This window comes from Thalassophryne amazonica, chromosome 18 (assembly GCF_902500255.1).
Source record: "Thalassophryne amazonica chromosome 18, fThaAma1.1, whole genome shotgun sequence".
Lineage (NCBI taxonomy): Eukaryota > Metazoa > Chordata > Actinopteri > Batrachoidiformes > Batrachoididae > Thalassophryne > Thalassophryne amazonica.
The window spans coordinates 53,477,194-53,498,075 of record NC_047120.1 but is presented as its reverse complement, the minus strand read 5'-3'; the positions used below and the strand labels follow the sequence as shown (position 1 = coordinate 53,498,075).

General features: G+C 40.0%; 1 protein-coding gene across 4 annotated transcripts in view; it reads left to right on the top strand.

Annotated features, from left to right (window-relative positions):
- Nucleotides 1–10,958: 10,958 nt before the first annotated feature.
- The window catches only part of si:ch211-234p6.5 (pleckstrin homology domain-containing family A member 7), a 34,901-nt gene continuing 24,977 nt past the window's right edge, over nt 10,959–20,882 (top strand). For all 4 annotated transcript variants that reach the window (XM_034194082.1, XM_034194080.1, XM_034194081.1 and 1 more), the window contains exon 1: nt 10,959–11,246. In XM_034194082.1, coding sequence (XP_034049973.1) covers nt 11,206–11,246 — 41 coding nt within the window. In that variant the 5' untranslated portion in view covers nt 10,959–11,205. The remainder of the gene's footprint in view (nt 11,247–20,882) is intronic.

Here is a 20,882-nt window from a genome sequence, read left to right as displayed (position 1 = left end):
TCCATCTGGCCTAACACCGGCCTAACGTCGATATGCACCACTCGCTTATTCTGACACCACTGGCCCCTGCACATTTACCGCCATATAACACTGGACCCACAAACAGCTCACGGGGGAATGTAGCCTGCTGGGAGCTTTGCTTTCCTGCCTTCTTCCTTTCTCCCATTATTTCTTTTTAGTTCATCTGTTATAAATCATACACATGCCACTCTCACTTTAACTGTCTTCATCATCTCTCCTGTTTAATTTGCATTCAACAAGCAAACCACACATGACCGTAGGTACACTCATAAATACTCATAGTCTTTAAAGGTGCAGTGTCTTTCATGTTTTAACCATTTAATTCATGAAAAGGACTGTCTTTTGCACCACTAGAATTTTGTTTCTCATTATTCAAATTGAGGTTTCACAATTTTTATGTATCCATTATGTTGAAAACTCAACTTGTTTGGAACCAATTAAAGATTTTGACCCACATGGGTTAAAATACAGTGACAAGACCAGGCCAGTCTGATGCTTTTTTTGTGCTCCCATCACAAAATGAGTCACATTTTTTACTATTTGCAAAACTACACCTTCCCTTAATGCTAACCCTAACCATAACCCAGACAGGCCTCCCTGCATCACCCGTATTTTGTGCTCCCGTCACTAACCACAGATTAATTTACTTTTCATGATGCCTTCACAAAATAAAGTAAGATTGGGTTGAACTAGACACCACAACCCTGTGATAAACTCAGTTTCCCAGCATGTCTTTCATGGGTGTAGCAGTATTTTATGCTACATATGCAAGTGTTAGCATCATAGAGCTGAAGTAATGAGGTAGATCTACAATTGTGAGTGAAAGTGGCAAAAAACAATGTAAAATGTAAATCGAAAGACAGCGATGGACAAAATTTCTAAACACAGACCATCAGAGATCCCGTTTGGAAGAACTTTGCATAAAATATGGATATGTCTCTCCATTCCCCTCACCTTGTCTTCTTCCCTGCCACCTCAAAGGCAGCGCAGTTTTTACTGCTGCAGCCTTCAACCCCCAAGCTAGGCGGTGCGGGCCCCTCCTGCTGCGGCCTTCACCCACTTTGCCTCAATTCGGATGATGGACTGCTTCAAGTTTAGAGCACATAAACAATGTCAAATGTATATGTGTTGCCTTTAATTTTAATGGGTGCCTTTATTACAGTAAACAAGTAATAATTGTAGAATAATTGCTGTATCTTGTCTGAGGTAACTAGAGTGTAAACTGGGCCTGGCTCATGGATTAAATCAAGTCTTTTATTCTGACCTGTTGCCAGGATTCATCATCACAGATGAAAACTGTTCTGCACATGACACCCTTGTTTTGGAAGATGACTTCTGGAAATGCATTAATTCCTTATGATGGAAGTTACGTGTTAAGGTTTTTTTAAGGTTTTTGTCTGGGTTGGACAAGACAGTGTCTGTCTGCTCTGGGTGAGTTTCTCAGACTGAGCTGGAGGACGCCAGCACTTTGTCCCACCACCAAGAAGAAGAAGAAAATAATATGCTAAATTACACTGTCAACGACAGCATGTTACAGAGGCAGAGCGATGACATCATCCTTTCATTTTTCAGTAAGACAATTCTGGCATTTTCAGATTCATGTGATTAGATAAATATTTCACTCATAAACGAAAATAAGCATTCATCAACAGAACTAATTGTTTTATTCAAAATGAGTGTACTGTGACGTTCAGTGACATCACGTTCAACAATGTCATGATAATAATAATAAATTTCATTTATAATGCATCTTTCATGTATAAAAATCTCAAAGTGCTACAGGAGAAAACAATAAAAAATAAAACCAAGGATAAATGAGAATAAAAACAGAAAATTTGAAGATAAAAACAAACAGTCAGCAGAATAGAATAAAACTAAAATAAAATAAAATAGAATAAAAAAGACTAAGATGCAACAGATTCAAATGATTGAGGCCTGTCTAAACAGGTACATCTTGAGGCTTTTTTTTAAAGCTTCCACAGTTTGTGGAGCCCTCTGATGGTCATGGAGGGAGTTCCAAATATGAGGAGCAGCTGAACAGAAGACCCTGTTTCCCATGGTGTGACGTTTGGTGCAGGGGGGGCGGAGATTAGTGTTGTATGAACGGAGGGAATGGGAGGATGTGTGAGGAGTGAGGAGGTCTTTGAGATATGTGGGGGCATTGCCATGGATGCATTGGTGGGTGACACATCCCACCCCAGCAACCACCTGTTTGATCTACTACCCTCCGGCCGACAGTATAGGTCGGACAAACAGACTCAGGGACAGCTTTCTCCCCAGAGCGATCACTGCACTGAACAATAACAAATCACTCTAATCCGTCCCTTTCAAGTTTCTTGTGCAATATCTGTAAACCATGTGCAATTTCCCGTGCATTTTGATTCCACAGTTGTATATAATTCTCGTTTTACATTTTACTTGGTCCACATTTTATTTCATTTTATTTTGTCTTATGTTTATATTAGTTGTACATATACTCTGAATAATTTACCTTTAAATTTCACTGTCTTTTATATTGGCTAAAAATTACTCGCACCACGGAAAGCACCTTTTTGGAGTTGCACTCAAATCTCGTTGTAATGCAAATTACAATGACAATAAAGGCGATTCTGATTCTGATTCCGATTCTGATGACAGCAGTCTTAAAAATGGATTCTGTAGGTGATGGGGAGCCAGTGAAGGTTATGGAGTATAGGTGTAATGTGTTCCTATTTACACACTCTTATCAGAATTCTACTGTTTTGAATGTATTGGAGCCTTTGAAGGTTTTTTTTTTTTCCAGAGATTCCAAACAGCAGGGAGTTACAGTACGGCCTCTGGACAGCAACCAAATCATTGATGCTTTTGCTCTTAACCACAACAACATGCGCATTGTGCTATTATGAAGACATTAATGGTAGGTGAAAGATTTTCTCTCTGCCTGCTGTTGGCATTTTTCCCAGAGTCTATAGGCTACATGTGTAGGTCTGTGGATATTTGTATTGAGAAGTAGCCTAGGTTTGTGTGTGTGATTTTGGTCATTCTGATGTCATTAGTGACTGTCGCAGATCAGAATGTGGTTATGTGTACGCATGCCTGTGAATGTGGCAGAGGTGTAGCAGCGAGCCATCGTGACACACGAGCCCTTATTTCATAGCACCCACATAAAATTACCAAGCTCCCCCATAGCACCTGCAGAAAAAAAATCTCTGGAGCTGTCACTGCTTATGTTAGTTACAGTTGTAGCATTTTTATTGAGTTCATCAAACTGATTTAGTGAGGAGACTAAGATTTTCCCGTAGCTTTATTGATATTTTTCCAAGTTATAACTGACAAATTCAGAGTTCGCAATTTGCCCAGTGTTTGAACCTTGGGCATGCATTTCCACGGTTTTATCTGCAGGATCTCACAGAGCAAACTCATGATATGTACTATGGAATATGCCCAAAATAAACATTATAGCAGCAATGAAATTGGATCTAATTTTGTGACATACCACAGAAGATTTCAAGGTGAAGTCTTTGTTAAATTTGTAGAATATTAAGGTGATTACACCTTTAATTTGCCTTTGCTCAAACATACAAAAATAGTGACAATTCAGTCCATAAGTATTTGCATACACACTGACAATGTTTAAGCTCTGCATCACTGCATATTATGTCTGAAATATTAATGTGTATTAGTTTAGTGCATTTATTTGTCATTTTAAAAAAAAATGTAACATAGGTCTTATAGACTCTGAGGCAGTTAGTGCAGCAAATAACTGAATCAATACTTCACATGGTGATACAAGCACCAAACCCAGAACAAATCCTCCTTAGACATTGCTCTTTTGAAAAAACGACGGGCCACTTGAGTTTTCAATAGGCGGCCATGTAGGAGTCAATTGAAGAATTACACAGGGGTTAAAATATAAAAATGCTCCTATCATATTGAAAACTATACCACATCATTTGTCTGATCATAAAGATTCCAAAAAGGTATAGTTTGGACTATCTATGACTGAATGTTATGGAGTTATGGGATAAAAACCTTAATTTTCAGTTTGTACAGGGGTCAAAAGTTAAAGTTGCTCCAGTTTTAGTAAAAAAAAAAGGTGCAAATTGTTGATTGAGCTACTTGGGTTAATAAATGGAATAGTTTTGACTGTGTTGAATGCTTGGTCTCTAAAGTAAAGGTCAAATAATGTTGACGTCCATTGAATTCTATGACGTGTGACATATGTTACCCCGTAACGTGATAACTAAGCATGAAACATGGTGCAAACTATTCCTTTTTGAAACCCTATTAACTCAACCAATAATATGCATCACATTTGAACAAAATTGGAGCAACTCTAACTTTTGACCCCTGTACAAACTGAAACTGAACTTGGTCACCATTCTTGTTGAATTCAGTCATAGATAGTCCAAATTATACCTTTTTGGAATCTTTACAATCAGACAAATAATGTGGTATAATTTTCAATATGACTGGAGCATGTTTATATTTTGACCCCTATGTAATTCTTCAATTGACCCCTACGTGGCCGCCTATTGAAAATTCAAGTGGCGTGTCTGGTTTTTCAAAAGAGTAATATCTAAGGTGTACTTCTAAGGTGTTTCAAAAAAGTAATATCTTTTACCATATTTGTTGCTTGTATCACCATTTCAATTTCAATTCAATTTCAATTTATTTTCATTTATATAGCGCCAAATCACAACAGAGTTGGCCCAAAGCGCTTCACACAGGTAAGGTCTAACCTTACCAACCCCCAGAGCAACAGTGGTAAGGAAAAACTTGAAGGATTCCTCTGTAAATATTCTGTTATTTGCTGCACTAAGTGTTTATCTTCAGACACTGTAGTGGGAAGCTAAGGACTTGATGCCACTCCATCAGGTTACTCCTCCAGCCTCGGTTGGTACCTAGTTACAGCCGGGTAGATTGAAACAAGGCAGATGTGTCGTGTGCAAAGACGGAGAGACAGCCTGAAGGGCAGACCTGGAACTGAACCCTGGTTTATATATTGGTAGTCCAACTCCTGTTCCACAGAGCTGAATGCACATCACTCATACCACGTGCACTTGCGCTAACCGGTGCATCCATGGGCATGTCGGTGATAAACTGAGGTGCAGGCAATGGATTGCAATTATGAGGCAGCAGAAAGCAGTTGCACCGTAGACGACCAGTAACCTGAATTAAAATCAATTGCAGAGATTTTCTGTTTCTTTTTCTGCAGCAATGTTCAGATGTGCCTTGTTCACACAAGGATGCACATTTGTGCTCATATTTGTCATCTTTACTCATCAAAATAAATGAAAAAAAAGGAAAACAAACTTTAAATGAAATAAAAGTAAACAGTAGTGGAACAAAACAAAACTTTCAGGTTCACCGGAGGGAAACATGATGGAAAAGGACGCACACTGAAAAATAAATTACATGATTTAAATATGTGCATTAGTTGCACGTGATTAGAATATGCCCAAATAACATAATTTTCTTATGTTTCTGATTGAGAAACTACACATACAGTACTGGCTCTCATTATTTAAATTTTGGCTGTATTTTGATTTTTTAAAATTTCAAGCAAATAGGTTAATTTCAAGTGTTGTGTCAGGAGGTAGATGATTATCAACTATTAATGTAAAGTTGTAAAGCCTGTCACAGGCAGTGAAGCATGCCATCTTCAAGCGAAAACAACAAATTATTTAATGAGTCCTTAAAAAAATAAAATTAATTAATACTGCTGATATATTTGTATCTTTTTTTATTATATATTATTATTATTTGTATTGGTGTGTCTGATGGGTAAAAATGTTACAATAGTGCCATCTTCTGGAGTCTTCCTCTTTCTACACAACATAAATGAAAGCCGACCACCTACAGCAGACCTGAGCAAACTCCGGCCCTGGGGCCACATGCGGTCCTTTGCATGTCTCTGTCGGGCCCTCGTGAGGTCTGTGATTATTATTACATATATTAAAAATGTTAAGCTTGTGTGTTGCAAGTCATTAGAGAGGTTTATTTAGGTATAATTAAATGTTTACACAGGGTTGAGTAGGATTACTTTGAAAGAATACATGTGGATTACATGTATGTATGTACATACATTTGGATTACATGTAATCTGATTACTTTTGGATTACAATTCAAAGTAATCCTACCCAACCTTGTATTTACATATTATTACAATAATAAAAATTACCTATAAAAGCTATTAAATAGGTAATTTTTTGTAAAATTTATAATGAGAGACAGCCGAGTTATCGATGGTGTGGCCCTCGGACATAATTCAGGTTCCCTATGTGGCCCCTTCTAAAAATTAATTGCCCACCCCTGACCTACAGTATTGAACGTTAATAATTTAATACAATATGTTAAAGTTCATGCATTTTTGTATTACACAATAAAATAATCATGACTATAATAGCTGTTACCTATATTATGTATGGTGCATTTCATGTGTCTATATATATATATATATATATATATATATATATATATATATATATATATATATATATATATATACGAGGTATCTTATAAAACTAATCGGCAGTTTTATAAAAAAAAAAAACTATATGGATTTGAATGATGTGCGATTACACCAATCATGCTTGAACCCTCGTGCGCATGCGTGTCGGTGACGTCATTTCCCTGTGGGCAGGCCTTGAGTGAGATGTGGTCCCGCCCTCTCGGCTGAATTCCTTTGTTTCACACGCTGCTCAAGACGGCGCGCGTTGCTTTATCAAACTTTTTTCTGGACCTGTGAGGAATATCCGAGTGGACACTATTCGAGAAATTCAGCTGGTTTTCGGTGAAAAGTTTAACAGCTGATGAGAGATTATGGGGTGTTTCTGTCGCTGTAAGGACTTCCCACGGAGCGGGACGTCCTGCAGCGCTTCCAGGCGCCATCGTTGGCCTGTTTCAAGCTGTTGACCCAGGATGTCGTGAGAGAACAGAGAAGATTCAGAAGAGGCCGGCATGAGGACTTTATGCGGACATTCCACTGTTTAAGGACATTTTTTAATGAAAGATTCGCCGAGTCGTTTCCGTGACGACTCTGTGAATCTGTGTGTGCCGCGACAGGAAAAACACCTCCGTGTTGAAAACCATTTGTAAAATTCAGGCGGCTTTTGATGGCTTTCAACAAGTGAGTAACTGAGAAATTGTTTAACAGCTTGGGCATGTTCTAACTTGCCCGTTAAGGTTTCCAATGGAGGTGTTTTTCCGGCCGCGACCCCCCGCGGTCGGGTCCGGCCCGACATGCGACTCTGCCCGCACGTTCTTTCATTACAAAATGTCCGTTAACAATGGAATGTCCGAATAAACTCCTCATGCCGACTTCTTCTGAAAGTTCTCTGTTCTCTGACGACTTACTGGGTCAACAGAGCCTGAAATGTGGAAGTTTTCAACTTGAAACGGCGAGACGCTGCCGCCTCGAAGCGCAGATCGCCATCAGGCGCCGTGGGCCATCCTTACGGCGACACTACCAGACCAAAATCTCTCATCAGCCGTTAAAATTTTTACCGAAAACCAGCTGAATTTATCGAATGGTGTCCACTCAGTTGTGCCTTACAGTTTTGAAAAAATTTTGATCAAACAAAACAGCAGTCTCTGAGCCATTCCTAAACAATGAAAAAATCGATGAGAGGGTGGACGACTCCTCACTCAAAGACTGCCCACAGGCGAATGACGTCGGATACTTTTCTAATAGGCCTCGTATATATATATTGAATATGTATACGTATATATATATATACGAGGCCTATTAGAAAAGTATCCGACCTTATTATTTTTTTCAAAACCATATGGATTTGAATCACGTGTGATTGCGTCAGACAAGCTTGAACCCTCGTGCGCATGCGTGAGTTTTTCCACGCCTGTCGGTTGCGTCATTCGCCTGTGAGCAGGCTTTGAGTGAGGAGTGGTCCACCCCCTCGGCGGATTTTCATTGTCAGGAAATGGCGGAATGATTTGGGCTTTTTTTCCATCAGAATTTTTTCAGAAACTGTTAGAGACTGGCAGCTGGAAACCATTCGAAAAAATTATCTGGCTTTTGGTGAAAATTTTACAGGCTTCACAGAGAATAAGGAGTGTTACAACAGCTTTAAGGACGGCTTTAAAGGAGACCTGCATTGAAAAAAATGCAGTCAGATTTTTTGAACAAAAAATGACTTACATTTACACATGAGATCCTTCTGAATGTAGTAAAGTAAATCTGCAAGCCCAGATCTGTCATTCAACGGAGAAATCTTCATTTGAAAATGACAAATTTACAGCTAACATTTAGCCCTCCGCAAATTGTCCCTCTGATCATGGACGCTGCTGAGACGTCACAGACAAGACCCTCTCCCAGCATGCATTGCGCCAATTGTAATTTGTGGATTTACGTCAGTTTGCATCTGCACCTTTTTCTTGTCTTATACGGAAGGATCTACTTTTTTTAAAACTTCATATTGTCTTGCGGCACGTTTGGTGAGTACACATTTCTTTTATTTGTGCTTGAAAATTATTTTGGGGGACTTTTTCATACGCCCGTTTGATTGAGTGGTGTCGCAATGAAAATCTACTGTCTTTCGCCTCCGGTGGGATAGGGAGGCGAGACCCGCAAAGAATCCCAGTCATTAAAAATATATAAACCTCTCTCAGTGTATATTGAAATATTGAAATATATTGAAATATACATTGAAATATATATATATATATATATATATATATATATATATATATATATATATATATATATTTCAATGGCACATGGCAAGCCTGGATACAAAATGTTTTTTTAATATAAAAAAAAATAAAAAATTTGATTGCAGAGTATTTATAATCATTAATGTCATTGCTGAATGTTTAAAATTCTAAGCATCACTTCCTTTGGTGGCCACCAGAAACAGACTTTAGTAATGCAAGAAACAAAAAAAAAAAAAGGAAACTTGATAAGCCAACACCCTAGTCCTAATTTCCATTACACAATAAATAAACTCAGTTTTTATATTAATCGTCTGCATCAGAATTGATTGAATTTTAATCATCTTATCCTTATTATATACCCTTTAAATATGGAAATTTTCACGATGATACCATTAAATGTTCACTTTATAGGGTACATAGTTACACTTCTGCCAAAATGTAGGAAAATCTATCTGTACATGCACACAAACATGTAGTTTATTGTCACTTGTGTAATGGAGAAGCTATCCTTTCTTGAATTTTTACTTTGATAGTAGAGGTGGGCGGATTGATCCTAATATCAATAATATCAATACCAATGCTGGTATTGATATTGAACGATCCTCATGTAAAAAGATCAATACTCAAGCTTTTTTTCTCTCCCGCACAAACTGACTGCTGTGCACGCAGATTCATCAAAGTCTCCTCTCTGTCTGTAAGAGCAGCGCTGCGCTGTGTCACACAACAAGGAGCAGCACACCCTTGTATTGTGGTTTGTCAGCCCTCTACCTCAGGAGATTTTAAGTTGTGATGAGTGATTTTTTTTTTTTTAAACAAAAATGTTGATTGTGATAATAAAGTATTTTGTTGTCACGTACAATGTTTGGCGAAATTCTATCCTAGGTCTTTTGGATCCTTTGGATTTATGAAGCTTAAATATGAAAAAATATCGGTATCGATATCAGCGATACTGGGCCTGTATTTATTTGGTATCGGATCAATACCAAAATTCCCGGTATCGCCCACCTCTATTTGACAGTACTACAGTTACTGGTTCCCATTAGCGCTCCCCACAGGACGTGCAGCGTGCAGCAGGAGATAAGTGGCCTCGCAGCTGTCAGTCAACAGTCCTAGTGAAGTATGCTGAAGGGTGGGGCTGTAAATATCTGACAGCAGAATGGTTTGTTGTCTGCGGGAAGTGGACATTCTGGACATTAGAGGTCATGACCTTTGCATGACTGCCATCTATGCAGTGAGCAACAACTTGCATGTTTAATGACATACTGATGTTGAGATTGCACAGCTTTTTTTCCACCCAACCCTACTGGAATGATCCAGTGGTACAAGACACTTAAAGAAAATTCTAAAATATTGTTTTTAAAAAAAGTAGCTGGATCCATCTGATCATGGTGCATGCCAGAACCACAGTGACAACCTACTTTGTATTCAATTTAAAATTCTTTTGAGATTTATAAAAGTTCACCTAAGGACATGAATTGTCTTCAAAGAACGCTTCCCACTTGTTCTCATTTTTAATCAGAATCAAATTTATTGCCAACTTCTGACATACAAGGAATCTGATCTGGTGTTATTGATACATAAACAACAATAAAAAAGAAAAAGAAAAAAACTTCTGTAAGATGTAAAAGGGTCAAATAGGCAAAACTATGGTCACTGCTAAATAAATATAACCAAATATAGCCAAATATATGCGGAGTGGCACAGACTATTGAACACTTTAGTACTAGTAGTAGTAGTAGTATTAGTAGTAGTGGTAGTAGTAGTAGTTAAATGGAGAGACACTTTTGTGCTGCAAAATTGAGCCAAACTTGGCACACATATACTTTGGCATACGGGGAGTGACAAAGGCTATTAAGTAGTAGTGGTCATGGTAGTAGTAGTAGTAATAGCAGATGCCTCTTCTTGAGGCAGCTTTAGTCATGTCCTAACAGTTCTCTGGAATCCGGGATAGGTGGGAGGTGATAGCTTTGTTGGTGAAGATGAAGTTTTCATTTCAGTCTCTGAATCAAACGCACCCTATGGGGCGGGTAATCAGCTAGTAGATCTATATTGATCTTTTTCTCTCCATAACTTCATAGACCCTTTCACTCTCCAATTTAAAACAATTTTTTTTAAGTAACCATTCACATTGGCAGGAGCCCAGGTATAGATGCCTATGAAATTATGTTCTCCGATAGGCACAGAAGTAGAAAGGCAAAACAGCTGTTTTCACAAACCCACACTCAGTAAAGGACAGCGAGTCTGTCAAGGGCAGGGTGAGAGGGAGGGATGCTGAGGAAGAGGAGGGAGGAAGAAAGAAGGGGCTCACAGAGGGTGCACTGTGAGAGGAGAGAAAACGCGAACATCCAGCGTAGGTAGATCTACAGACAGAGTGGGGCTACAAGTCAGGAACCAGGCAGGGAGTGAAGAAGGTCCACACACAGGAGGAGAAAAGCACAAGGCTGTTGTGACCATCTGGGCATCAAGAGCCAGAAGCCACGACCAGAGCAGGTGAACCCGAGGAGGTGCTGTGAGGAGCCGAACCAAGTGATGGAGCTTGAAGCAGCCAGCAGGCGGGCACAGTTAGTCAGGTACTGCAATATGGCATCTTAATTACAACACACGTATTGGTAGATATATTGTTATATTAACACGAAACCACGACTGCTACTCAAAGGTCTTGTTGTGCTCCCATGTCTTCACAGGGAATGTCCTCAGGCGTTGAAATCGGTCGTTCATCGCGTCTTACGTCACTAATTCACTCTGCAAAGTCAAATATATTGTGATGATTTTCTTGACTTCCAAAGGCACGGGAACGTGGGAGATATGCAAATGTTTTGGTTGACGGCGAGGGAGGATATTTTCTGATGTATTCAGGATGTTTCTCACTGAACTTCACATGATGCTCCAGACTTCTTTGACACCACAAAGCGCACTCTGTATGGTGCACAAACCGACCGTTTGTCTTCACCTCTCTCGCTCTTTAGCATTTTAAGTGTTCCCCTCCCCGAGCAATTGACCCCAACTGACTGAGAAGGAGATTTTCTAAATATTTCATGACACCCACATAACCTCAGTCAGCTATGAGGTTGTTGGTCTCTGCTCTCATCACTAACAAAGACGTCCTTTCTTCTGTGTGTTCCACCGACTGGGCGTTGCGGTTGATGCTGAGACAGATTGCTCATGCTAACCACAACAGATCTCTGGGTCAACCGCCAGTGCTTGTGTGAGAAATAAAAAATTCTCAAGACTTTTCATCATCATTATGTTCATCAGTATTATTTTAAGACTTAAAAACTTAACAGCATGTGCAAATTCAAGCAGAAGGGGGTTTTCATTGACTGAGTCACTTAGCAAGGGGAAGTGACGAACTACCCTCATATGTCACCTTAAATATTTGCACAGGTATGTCAGAAATATTTTGACTTGGAAGTTACAGAGAACATCCAAAATCGTGACAGCTATTGTATCTGCTTGCCATATACAAGCAGTGTAGTGGGGCGGCATAACAAAACAGTTGTTCATTTTGTGATAAAAGCATGGAATTTGGCAGATTCTAAATTAACTAATGTTTATTTTCAGATATGGAGCCATCCTGGAGCTGACCTCTAATGAGCTACAGGGATCAATAACGAATTACGTAAAGAATTACACAGGCGTAAAAATTTAAAAATGCTCCAGTCATGTTGAAAACTAACCACATTATTTGTCTGATCATACCGATTCCAAAAAGGTATAGTTTGGACTATCTAGGACTGAATTCCATGCAGTTATGGGGTAAAAACAGTAAAAATGGTGACAAAGGTCAGTTTCAGTGCTCAATATTCTCAATATGATTGGAGCATTTTTAAATTTTGACCCCTGTGTAATTCTTTTTGACCTCTGTAGCTCATTAGAGGTCAGCTCCAGGATGGCTCCATATCTGAAAATAAACATTAGTTAATTTAGAATATGTGTGCCACATTCCATGCTTTTATCACAAAATGAACAATATTTATGGAAATCTTAGCTAAGCTGCACCACAAGTGTAATTTTTTTGTAATATCAAAACTCATGAGTAGACTAACTATCACAACTAGCTAGCTAGCATGAACCAGTCCCAACAATGTTTGCCCATGCTAGTTGGTGACTGTATCACTCATTAGCGAACCCATTATGTAATTTTATGATATTCTGTTCTTTAGAAGTGTAAACTGATCTAAAAATCAGATTGTGGCTGTCTTAGCAAGCTACTGTGGCCTAGTAACTATAGCAACTGTCTATGAAAGACTGTGACAGCAACTGACATAATATTAGTCATCATGTCATGATAATATGATATTATGTCCAACAGGAAGGTAGTAAGTAAGTTGTTTTGGAGTCTCTTTTTTTGCTTGAGGCCACTGTAATGGATCCAGTATGGACCTGCATGTCGATTTGGCACACGTTTTGCGGCGGATGCCCTTCCTGATGCAACTCCAGGTTACATGGAGAATAAGCACAGGTACTCTTGAACTGGGAACCTTCACTTGGTCACCATGCTGCACCCTACAGAAATATAAATTCCCCTAAAATCAGATCTTGTGGCTCCACTAGCTGTTTACTGTGACCTAGTCAAAGTATTTTCCTTTAGCTGACCATGCCATGTGATAGTCAGCTCTTCAGTCTTCTGTCTCATGGCTGTGCTAGCTAACAATAAACAATAGCTAAGGCCACTAAAATGGCTACCTATGCTAATTTGTGAAAGTAGCTCTCATATTAATTGACCAAGTGACCAAGATCAAGTGTCAACTAAAGTATTCTAAACACAAATGTAGTGGCCAGTAGCCATGCCACCTAAGTATCTACTGTGGGTCCGTGCCTACAATGACCTGCAATGGGTGCCAATGCTAATGTGTGACAGTAACATTTTATATGATAGCAGAATTACACTCAACAAAAATATAAACGCAACACTTTTGGTTTTGCTCCCATTTTGTATGAGATGAACTCAAAGATCTAAAACTTTTTCCACATACACAATATCACCATTTCCCTCAAATATTGTTCACAAACCAGTCTAAATCTGTGATAGTGAGCACTTCTCCTTTGCTGAGATAATCCATCCCACCTCACAGGTGTGCCATATCAAGATGCTGATTAGACACCATGATTAGTGCACAGGTGTGCCTTAGACTGCCCACAATAAAAGGCCACTCTGTAAGGTGCAGTTTTGTTTTATTGGGGGGGGGGGGGGGGGGGATACCAGTCAGTATCTGGTGTGACCACCATTTGCCTCATGCAGTGCAACACATCTCCTTCGCATAGAGTTGATCAGGTTGTCAATTGTGGCCTGTGGAATGTTGGTCCACTCCTCTTCAATGGCTGTGCGAAGTTGCTGGATATTGGCAGGAACTGGTACACGCTGTCGTATACGCCGGTCCAGAGCATCCCAAACATGCTCAATGGGTGACATGTCCGGTGATTATGCCGGCCATGCAAGAACTGGGACATTTTCAGCTTCCAAGAATTGTGTACAGATCCTTGCAACATGGGGCCGTGCATTATCCTGCTGCAACATGAGCTGATGTTCTTGGATGTATGGCACAACAATGGGCCTCAGGATCTCGTCACGGTTTCTCTGTGCATTCAAAATGCCATCAATAAAATGCACCTGTGTTCTTCATCCATAACAGACGCCTGCCCATACCATAACCCCACCGCCACCATGGGCCACTCGATCCACAACATTGACATCAGAAAACCGCTCACCCACACGATGCCACACACGCTGTCTGCCATCTGCCCTGAACAGTGTGAACCGGGATTCATCCGTGAAGAGAACACCTCTCCAACGTGCCAAACGCCAGCGAATGTGAGCATTTGCCCACTCAAGTCGGTTACGACGATGAACTGGAGTCAGGTCGAGACCCAGATGAGGACGACAAGCATGCAGATGAGCTTCCCTGAGATGGTTTCTGACAGTTTGTGCAGAAATTCTTTGGTTATGCAAACCAATTGTTTCAGCAGCTGTCCGAGTGGCTGGTCTCAGACGATCTTGGAGGTGAACATGCTGGATGTGGAGGTCCTGGGCTGGTGTGGTTACACGTGGTCTGCGGTTGTGAGGCTGGTTGGATGTACTGCCAAATTCTCTGAAACGCCTTTGGAGACGGCTTATGGTAGAGAAATGAACATTCAATACACGAGCAACAGCTCTGGTTGACATTCCTGCTGTCAGCATGCCAATTGCACGCTCCCTCAAATCTTGCGACATCTGTGGCATTGTGCTGTGTGATAAAACTGCACCTTTCAGAGTGGCCTTTTATTGTGGGCAGTCTAAGGCACACCTGTGCACTAATCATGGTGTCTAATCAGCATCTTGGTATGGCACACCTGTGAGGTGGGATGGATTATCTCAGCAAAGGAGAAGTGCTCACTATCACAGATTTAGACTGGTTTGTGAACAATATTTGAGGGAAATGGTGATATTGTGTATTTGGAAAAAGTTTTAGATCTTTGAGTTCATCTCATACAAAATGGGAGCAAAACCAAAAGTGTTGCGTTTATATTTTTGTTGAGTGTATAAACTCTTCTATCTGATTTGATAGTTTTGCTCACTAGCAGCAGTGGCTAAATGACTACAGTAGCTGTCATATTAGCGTGGCTAGCTCGTATCACTAACTGACCTTTTTAAAGACTGTAATATGACTGTAAGTAATGACATGCTAGCTAATATAATTCTGCAATGCAGATGTGTAAAGTGTTTTAAAAGCACATCTAATGGCAGTGCTAGGCTGCTGTGAGGACTGTTGTGCAGTCACTACAATTGTTGTCCATGTGATTTTGTGGCATTGACATATAAGGCATGCCAAATTAAGCTAATTGTATAAAATCTTGCCATTGTAAAGAATAACTGTTCCAATAATATATTTAATATAGTTTGGAAGGGAATAGTGGACAGTGCAAAACCACCATGCAACCATTTGCCTGCGCTAGCTAGCTAACTAATCAAAAACACTCACTACATTAATAGGGAGGGGTGTTATTTCAAAAATATAAATGTTTGCATGGAATATGGAAATATACATGGAATAAACCATAACAGTATAATTTTTGGGTCATTTGGTTCCCAACCCCATATGGACGGAGAGTTTGAAAATTTGAAGTAACGCATGTGTCGTATATGTGCTGTTAATGTAGAAAACCACTCTGTTGCTTGTGGCCATGTCATTCTTTACATGTGATGATTATACTCAACTGATGTTCCTGAAATAAAAACTACATAGATTTTGTTTGTTACAATTGATCGTAACATATGTACTGAAATTAGGGGTTTTTGTCAATTACTCTTAAAAAACACCAGATAGGCGTATTGTTACTATAGAAGTTGAATATAAACTTGGGGTCAAGCAACATTTGGAGCCAAATTTCAAGTCTCTAGGTGCAGCGGTTCTCAAGATATGACATTTTCGTCGATATTTTTGGCTATTTTTGAACCCGATATCTTCACTGGCTCCGTCCATATGGGTTTTTGGAACCAAATGACCCAAAATTTATCCTGCTATGGTTTAATCCATGTATATTTCCATATTCCATGCAAACATTTATAGATTTCCAAATTTTTGGAAATAACACCCCTTCCTAACATTAGTTTCCTATGCTAATTTGTTCATAAAATAATATGAAGACATTAGAAATTTCAACAATTTCTAATCCAGATATGAGTTAGTTTTCATTCATTTACATGTCAACTTTTTCTGTTTCAGTATATTTGAGGGTTTTTTTTTTTAAATATTACATAGAGTAACCAGTTGGACATGCTTAATTCATGTTGCAAGTGTTTCTCTTATTATATTACCAATGTGATAAATAGGATCACTTAAAAAGGTCCTTTCTTGGTCCATTTGTAGTTATAATTGTGTGTAATTTTAAAAGGGCATGTTTCAGATTTGGGTTGGAACACTATAGGTGCAGGAACAATAAGCACAATTACCATATGACCTGTACACAACCAAATGATGATACAAACTTTGTGTTCTGCTAGTCATCTTGTCACTTCATTCCAAGTGACAAGATGACCACAAAGATGCAAAAAACGTATGACACAGTGAACGTCACCACTCCCTGTCAATGTACTACTTAACTTTCTGGTCGTCACACACTTTTATTTTGGTTTTCACTTGTCAGCCTGCCTGCAGTTCAGCAGTTTGGAGCACATTCCAAATCATGTCTCTCATACCGGCCCTTCCCTGCTGCCAGATTGGATTTCACACACTCTCTGCCCCTCCCTGGTACGACGGTGATGCAGCTGTCACCTGTCAGTTTCCTCGTGGGGTTGCACACCGGCTGGATTCGACTCAGAATAGAATTGTGGGAGAATGTTACTGGTAGAGTGGGAGAGCACAATACCAAGTCTCTGACAGAAAGAACAGTTGACATGGGAACATCCTCAGCCAGATGGGAATTTGGGATATGTGCTATCGGAGGTTACTGGGTGCTGCACATGTGCGTCACTGACTACAGCGTACGTGGGTCAGATTATAGCGGTAAGGCCTTCGATCATAGATTTCATCCAGTTCATTCAAACACTTTGGCGGATTTAGGGACATTCATTTTTTATTATCATTATTTTGCAGTCTGGTTCATGTTGAATTGAGTGACTTCAAGATATCATACACATTTTTAGCAAGCTAATTTTAAGCTACAGTGTGTCCGATTTTAGTGGTGTTTATTAGCACAACATATTACAGCATTCATAACCATCTGTTCATTACTGGGTAACACCTGCAACAACAAATTGACATCTTTCCATAAGTTCATAGCTACATGGAAGCAGGTCTTCTCATGGAGACTGCCATGTTGCACCACCATCTTAATACAGGAGCCCAAAAGGGAGTTTTTTGGAGTATGACCAGAAAAGCGAAGACAAAGAGGAGGAATGAGTGGTTGCTCCCCTATACACAGTCTACTGGTTGCTAGTGGAGCCCATAAAGGTTTGAGAACCCTCATTCATGTGAAGTGAGGGATCATATACATTATTTATCACAAAAGAAGGCAAGGGAGCGTGTACACTCACTGGCCACTTTATCAGGGACACCTAGCTAGCATCACGTTGGACCCTCCTTTTTCCTTCAGTACTTCCTTAATTCTTGGTGGTATAGATTTGACAAGGTGTTGGAAACAGTCCACAAAGATGTTGGTCCATATTGACACGATGGCATCATGCAGTTACTCATTCAACCAGTCTGCCCATTCTCTTCTAACAAGGCATTTTTATCCACGCAACTACCGCTCACTGGATATCTTCTCATTTTTGGACCATTCTCTGTAAACCCAAGAGATAGTTGTGTGAAAAAATCCCAGGACATCAGCAGTTTCTGAAATACCAACAATCACGCCATGTTCAAAGTCACAAAATCGCCTTTCTTCCCCATTCTGATGCTCAGTTTGAACTTCAGGAAATCACCGTGTCTAGATGCCTAAATGCATGTAATCGACTGTATGACCGTAGGACCTTTGTGGCTGGGGCAGCGGCTCGTACTAAAGACCATTCCTCTACCAGGTCAGCCAAAGGGGGAATTCCCTGTTAGCGGTAACGTCTTTTCAATCAGGACCCAGGACCTTCATCCTGCTATATATCTCCCTACCATTTTTGACTTCGTCCTGAAGTCATAGGTACATTTAAGCATATTCTGTGACTACCCACATCCTGCCAACAATGCCAATTGTGACCGTAGGACCTTTGTGGCCAGGACAGCGGTGGGATCGAACCCCAGACGGCTCGCACTAAAGACCATTCCTCTACCAGGTCAGCCAAAGGGGAATTCTCCGTTAGCGGGAACATCTTTTCAATCAGGACCCAGGACCTTCATACTGCTACATATCTCCCCACCATTTTTGACTTCGTCCTGAAGTCACAGATGCATTTAAGCATATTCTGTGACTACCCACATCCTGCCAACAACGCCAATTGTGACCATAGGACCTTTGTGGCCGGGACGGCGGTGGACTCAAACCCCAGACGGCTCGCACAAAAGACCATTCCTCTACCAGGTCAGCCAGAATTCCCCTTTGGCTGACCTGGTAGAGGAATGGTCTTTAGTGTGAGCCATCTGGGGTTCGATCCCACCGCCGTCCCGGCCACAAAGGTCCTACGGTCACAGCTGATTAGTTATTTGTGTTAACAAGCAATTCAACAGGTGTACCTAATAAAGTGGCTAGTGAGTTTTCCCATCAGCAAAGAAGCATGAAAACAAAATCATGACCAGCGACGGGACATTGCAATCTACAAAATGACCACTACATGGCGCAAAACCCTACACACTGTAGCTTTAAGTCACCAGGTGTCTAAATGCATTAAAGTTCGGAGCCAAAAATATCATAGATAGTGATATCTATGATAGTGGCCTATGTCACTTCTGTGACATAAGCCACGGAAGTAGAAAACAAGTTATATGAGTCCTAAATGTGGCTCATTGACAGTGAGGTTCTATATATATAGTAAAATTTAAGATTTTACACATGAAAACACAACTTTTTAGCAGTCATGGGTAGATTTAATTTTTACCCGAGGCCAAAATATGGCCATCGGGTATTGCGAAGGCTTTTCGTGTGTCCATTTGTTTGTGCTCAGCATAAGTCCAGTCCTATTACTGCCAGAATGTTGAAATTCACAGGTAACATTCTTGGGACACAGACCTTGGACAAGTTCAAAGATGGCTAACCTTGATGTATTTTAAGAGGTATTTTCAGAAGTTAAAAAGTCACATTCTGTTTCAATCTGATCCGTTTTGTGTTTGAATGACGCGGGTGAGAGCCAGTCAGAGTAGAGCTGCACCGTGACGTCACTTGCTGGTCTCTTCAAAACTGCTTCCTTTTGTGTGTTTATATACATGTTTCTCATATATTATGTAAAAGCTAGCAAGAAATAAGCACTTCTAAAACTGAAAACGCTATTTTTGGAACCTATTAACACCTCTGAACTTATTTATAAGACATTTTATACAGGATAGCATGGTGACGTCACTTCCTACTTTAGCTACTTGCTAACCACTTTGTCACACTATCACGAGCGCCATTAGCTTAGCTTATGGCAAGCTAAAAATGGACACTCTTGTTTTGGCCAAACTTCTAGCCAGTTTTTGGGTATTCTGTATTGGTACGCCCGCGGCCGACGTGCTTGATGAATTCCTGCGCAAAAAGTGGTTCCTGTGAGATAATGTGTATATCTCATCTAAATTAATTCTAAAATTTACCAGTGATAAAATTATAAAGATAACTGAAGTTTTAAGAGTGCTGTAATAAATATTTAAGAAACTTAAAGTTTATGAGCAACTTCACCTGTTATCGCTCAAGCACATTGTAAACATTGACACGATGGAGTTTAAAGCGGAAGAGTTCAGAAAGATACGATTGGAATGTTTTGATTATCATTTGCAGTTGGCGATGAAAGACTTGGGTGTTAACTTCGTGTTAAAGTCAGAACAAGAAGCTGCACTGAAAGAGATCTATCTGGAAAGAGACACAGTCTGTGTGTTGTCACTCCAATGAGAGCGGCACACTGAGCAGGGTGGCGAAAGTAGTCCGGCGAGCTCAATCTGTGGCGCGAGCTATCCCACAATGCTAAAATAGCAGAGATGTTGGTCCAATGAGAGCGGCACTCTGAGCAGAGTGCCACTTTGTTTCTGGTATATTATGTAAAAGCTAGCGAGAAATAAACACTTCTAAAACTGAAAACGTTGTTCTTGTAACCTGATAACACCTTTGGTGTCATTTACAAGACATTTTGTGGACATTCGCTTGCACGCTAACTTTTGCTAACTCAAAGCTAACTTTCTATGGAGTTAAATTTGTCTCATTATTAATATGTGCACATACACAGAGGGTGATCTACAAATATTCCTTGATTTGCAAAACATGAAAAAAATGATGATTTGATTTGAAAATGTACAAACTGTACATAAGACAATAGGATCTTATAATAATTAATTAAACAACTGCCAATTATAAAGAGCACAATGCTCATATGGCTGAGAGTATTTTAGCATTGCAGGGTAGAGGTGGGCAGATCGATCCTAATATCGATAATATCGATACCAACGCTGGTATTGATATTGAACGATCCTCGTGTAAAAAGATCGATACTCAAACTTTTTTTCCCGCACGCACTGACTGCTGTGCACGCAGATTCATCAAAGTCTACTCTCTGTCTGTAAGAGCAGCGCTGCGCTGTGTCACACAACATGGAGCAGTGCATCTTCCCCCCTCTG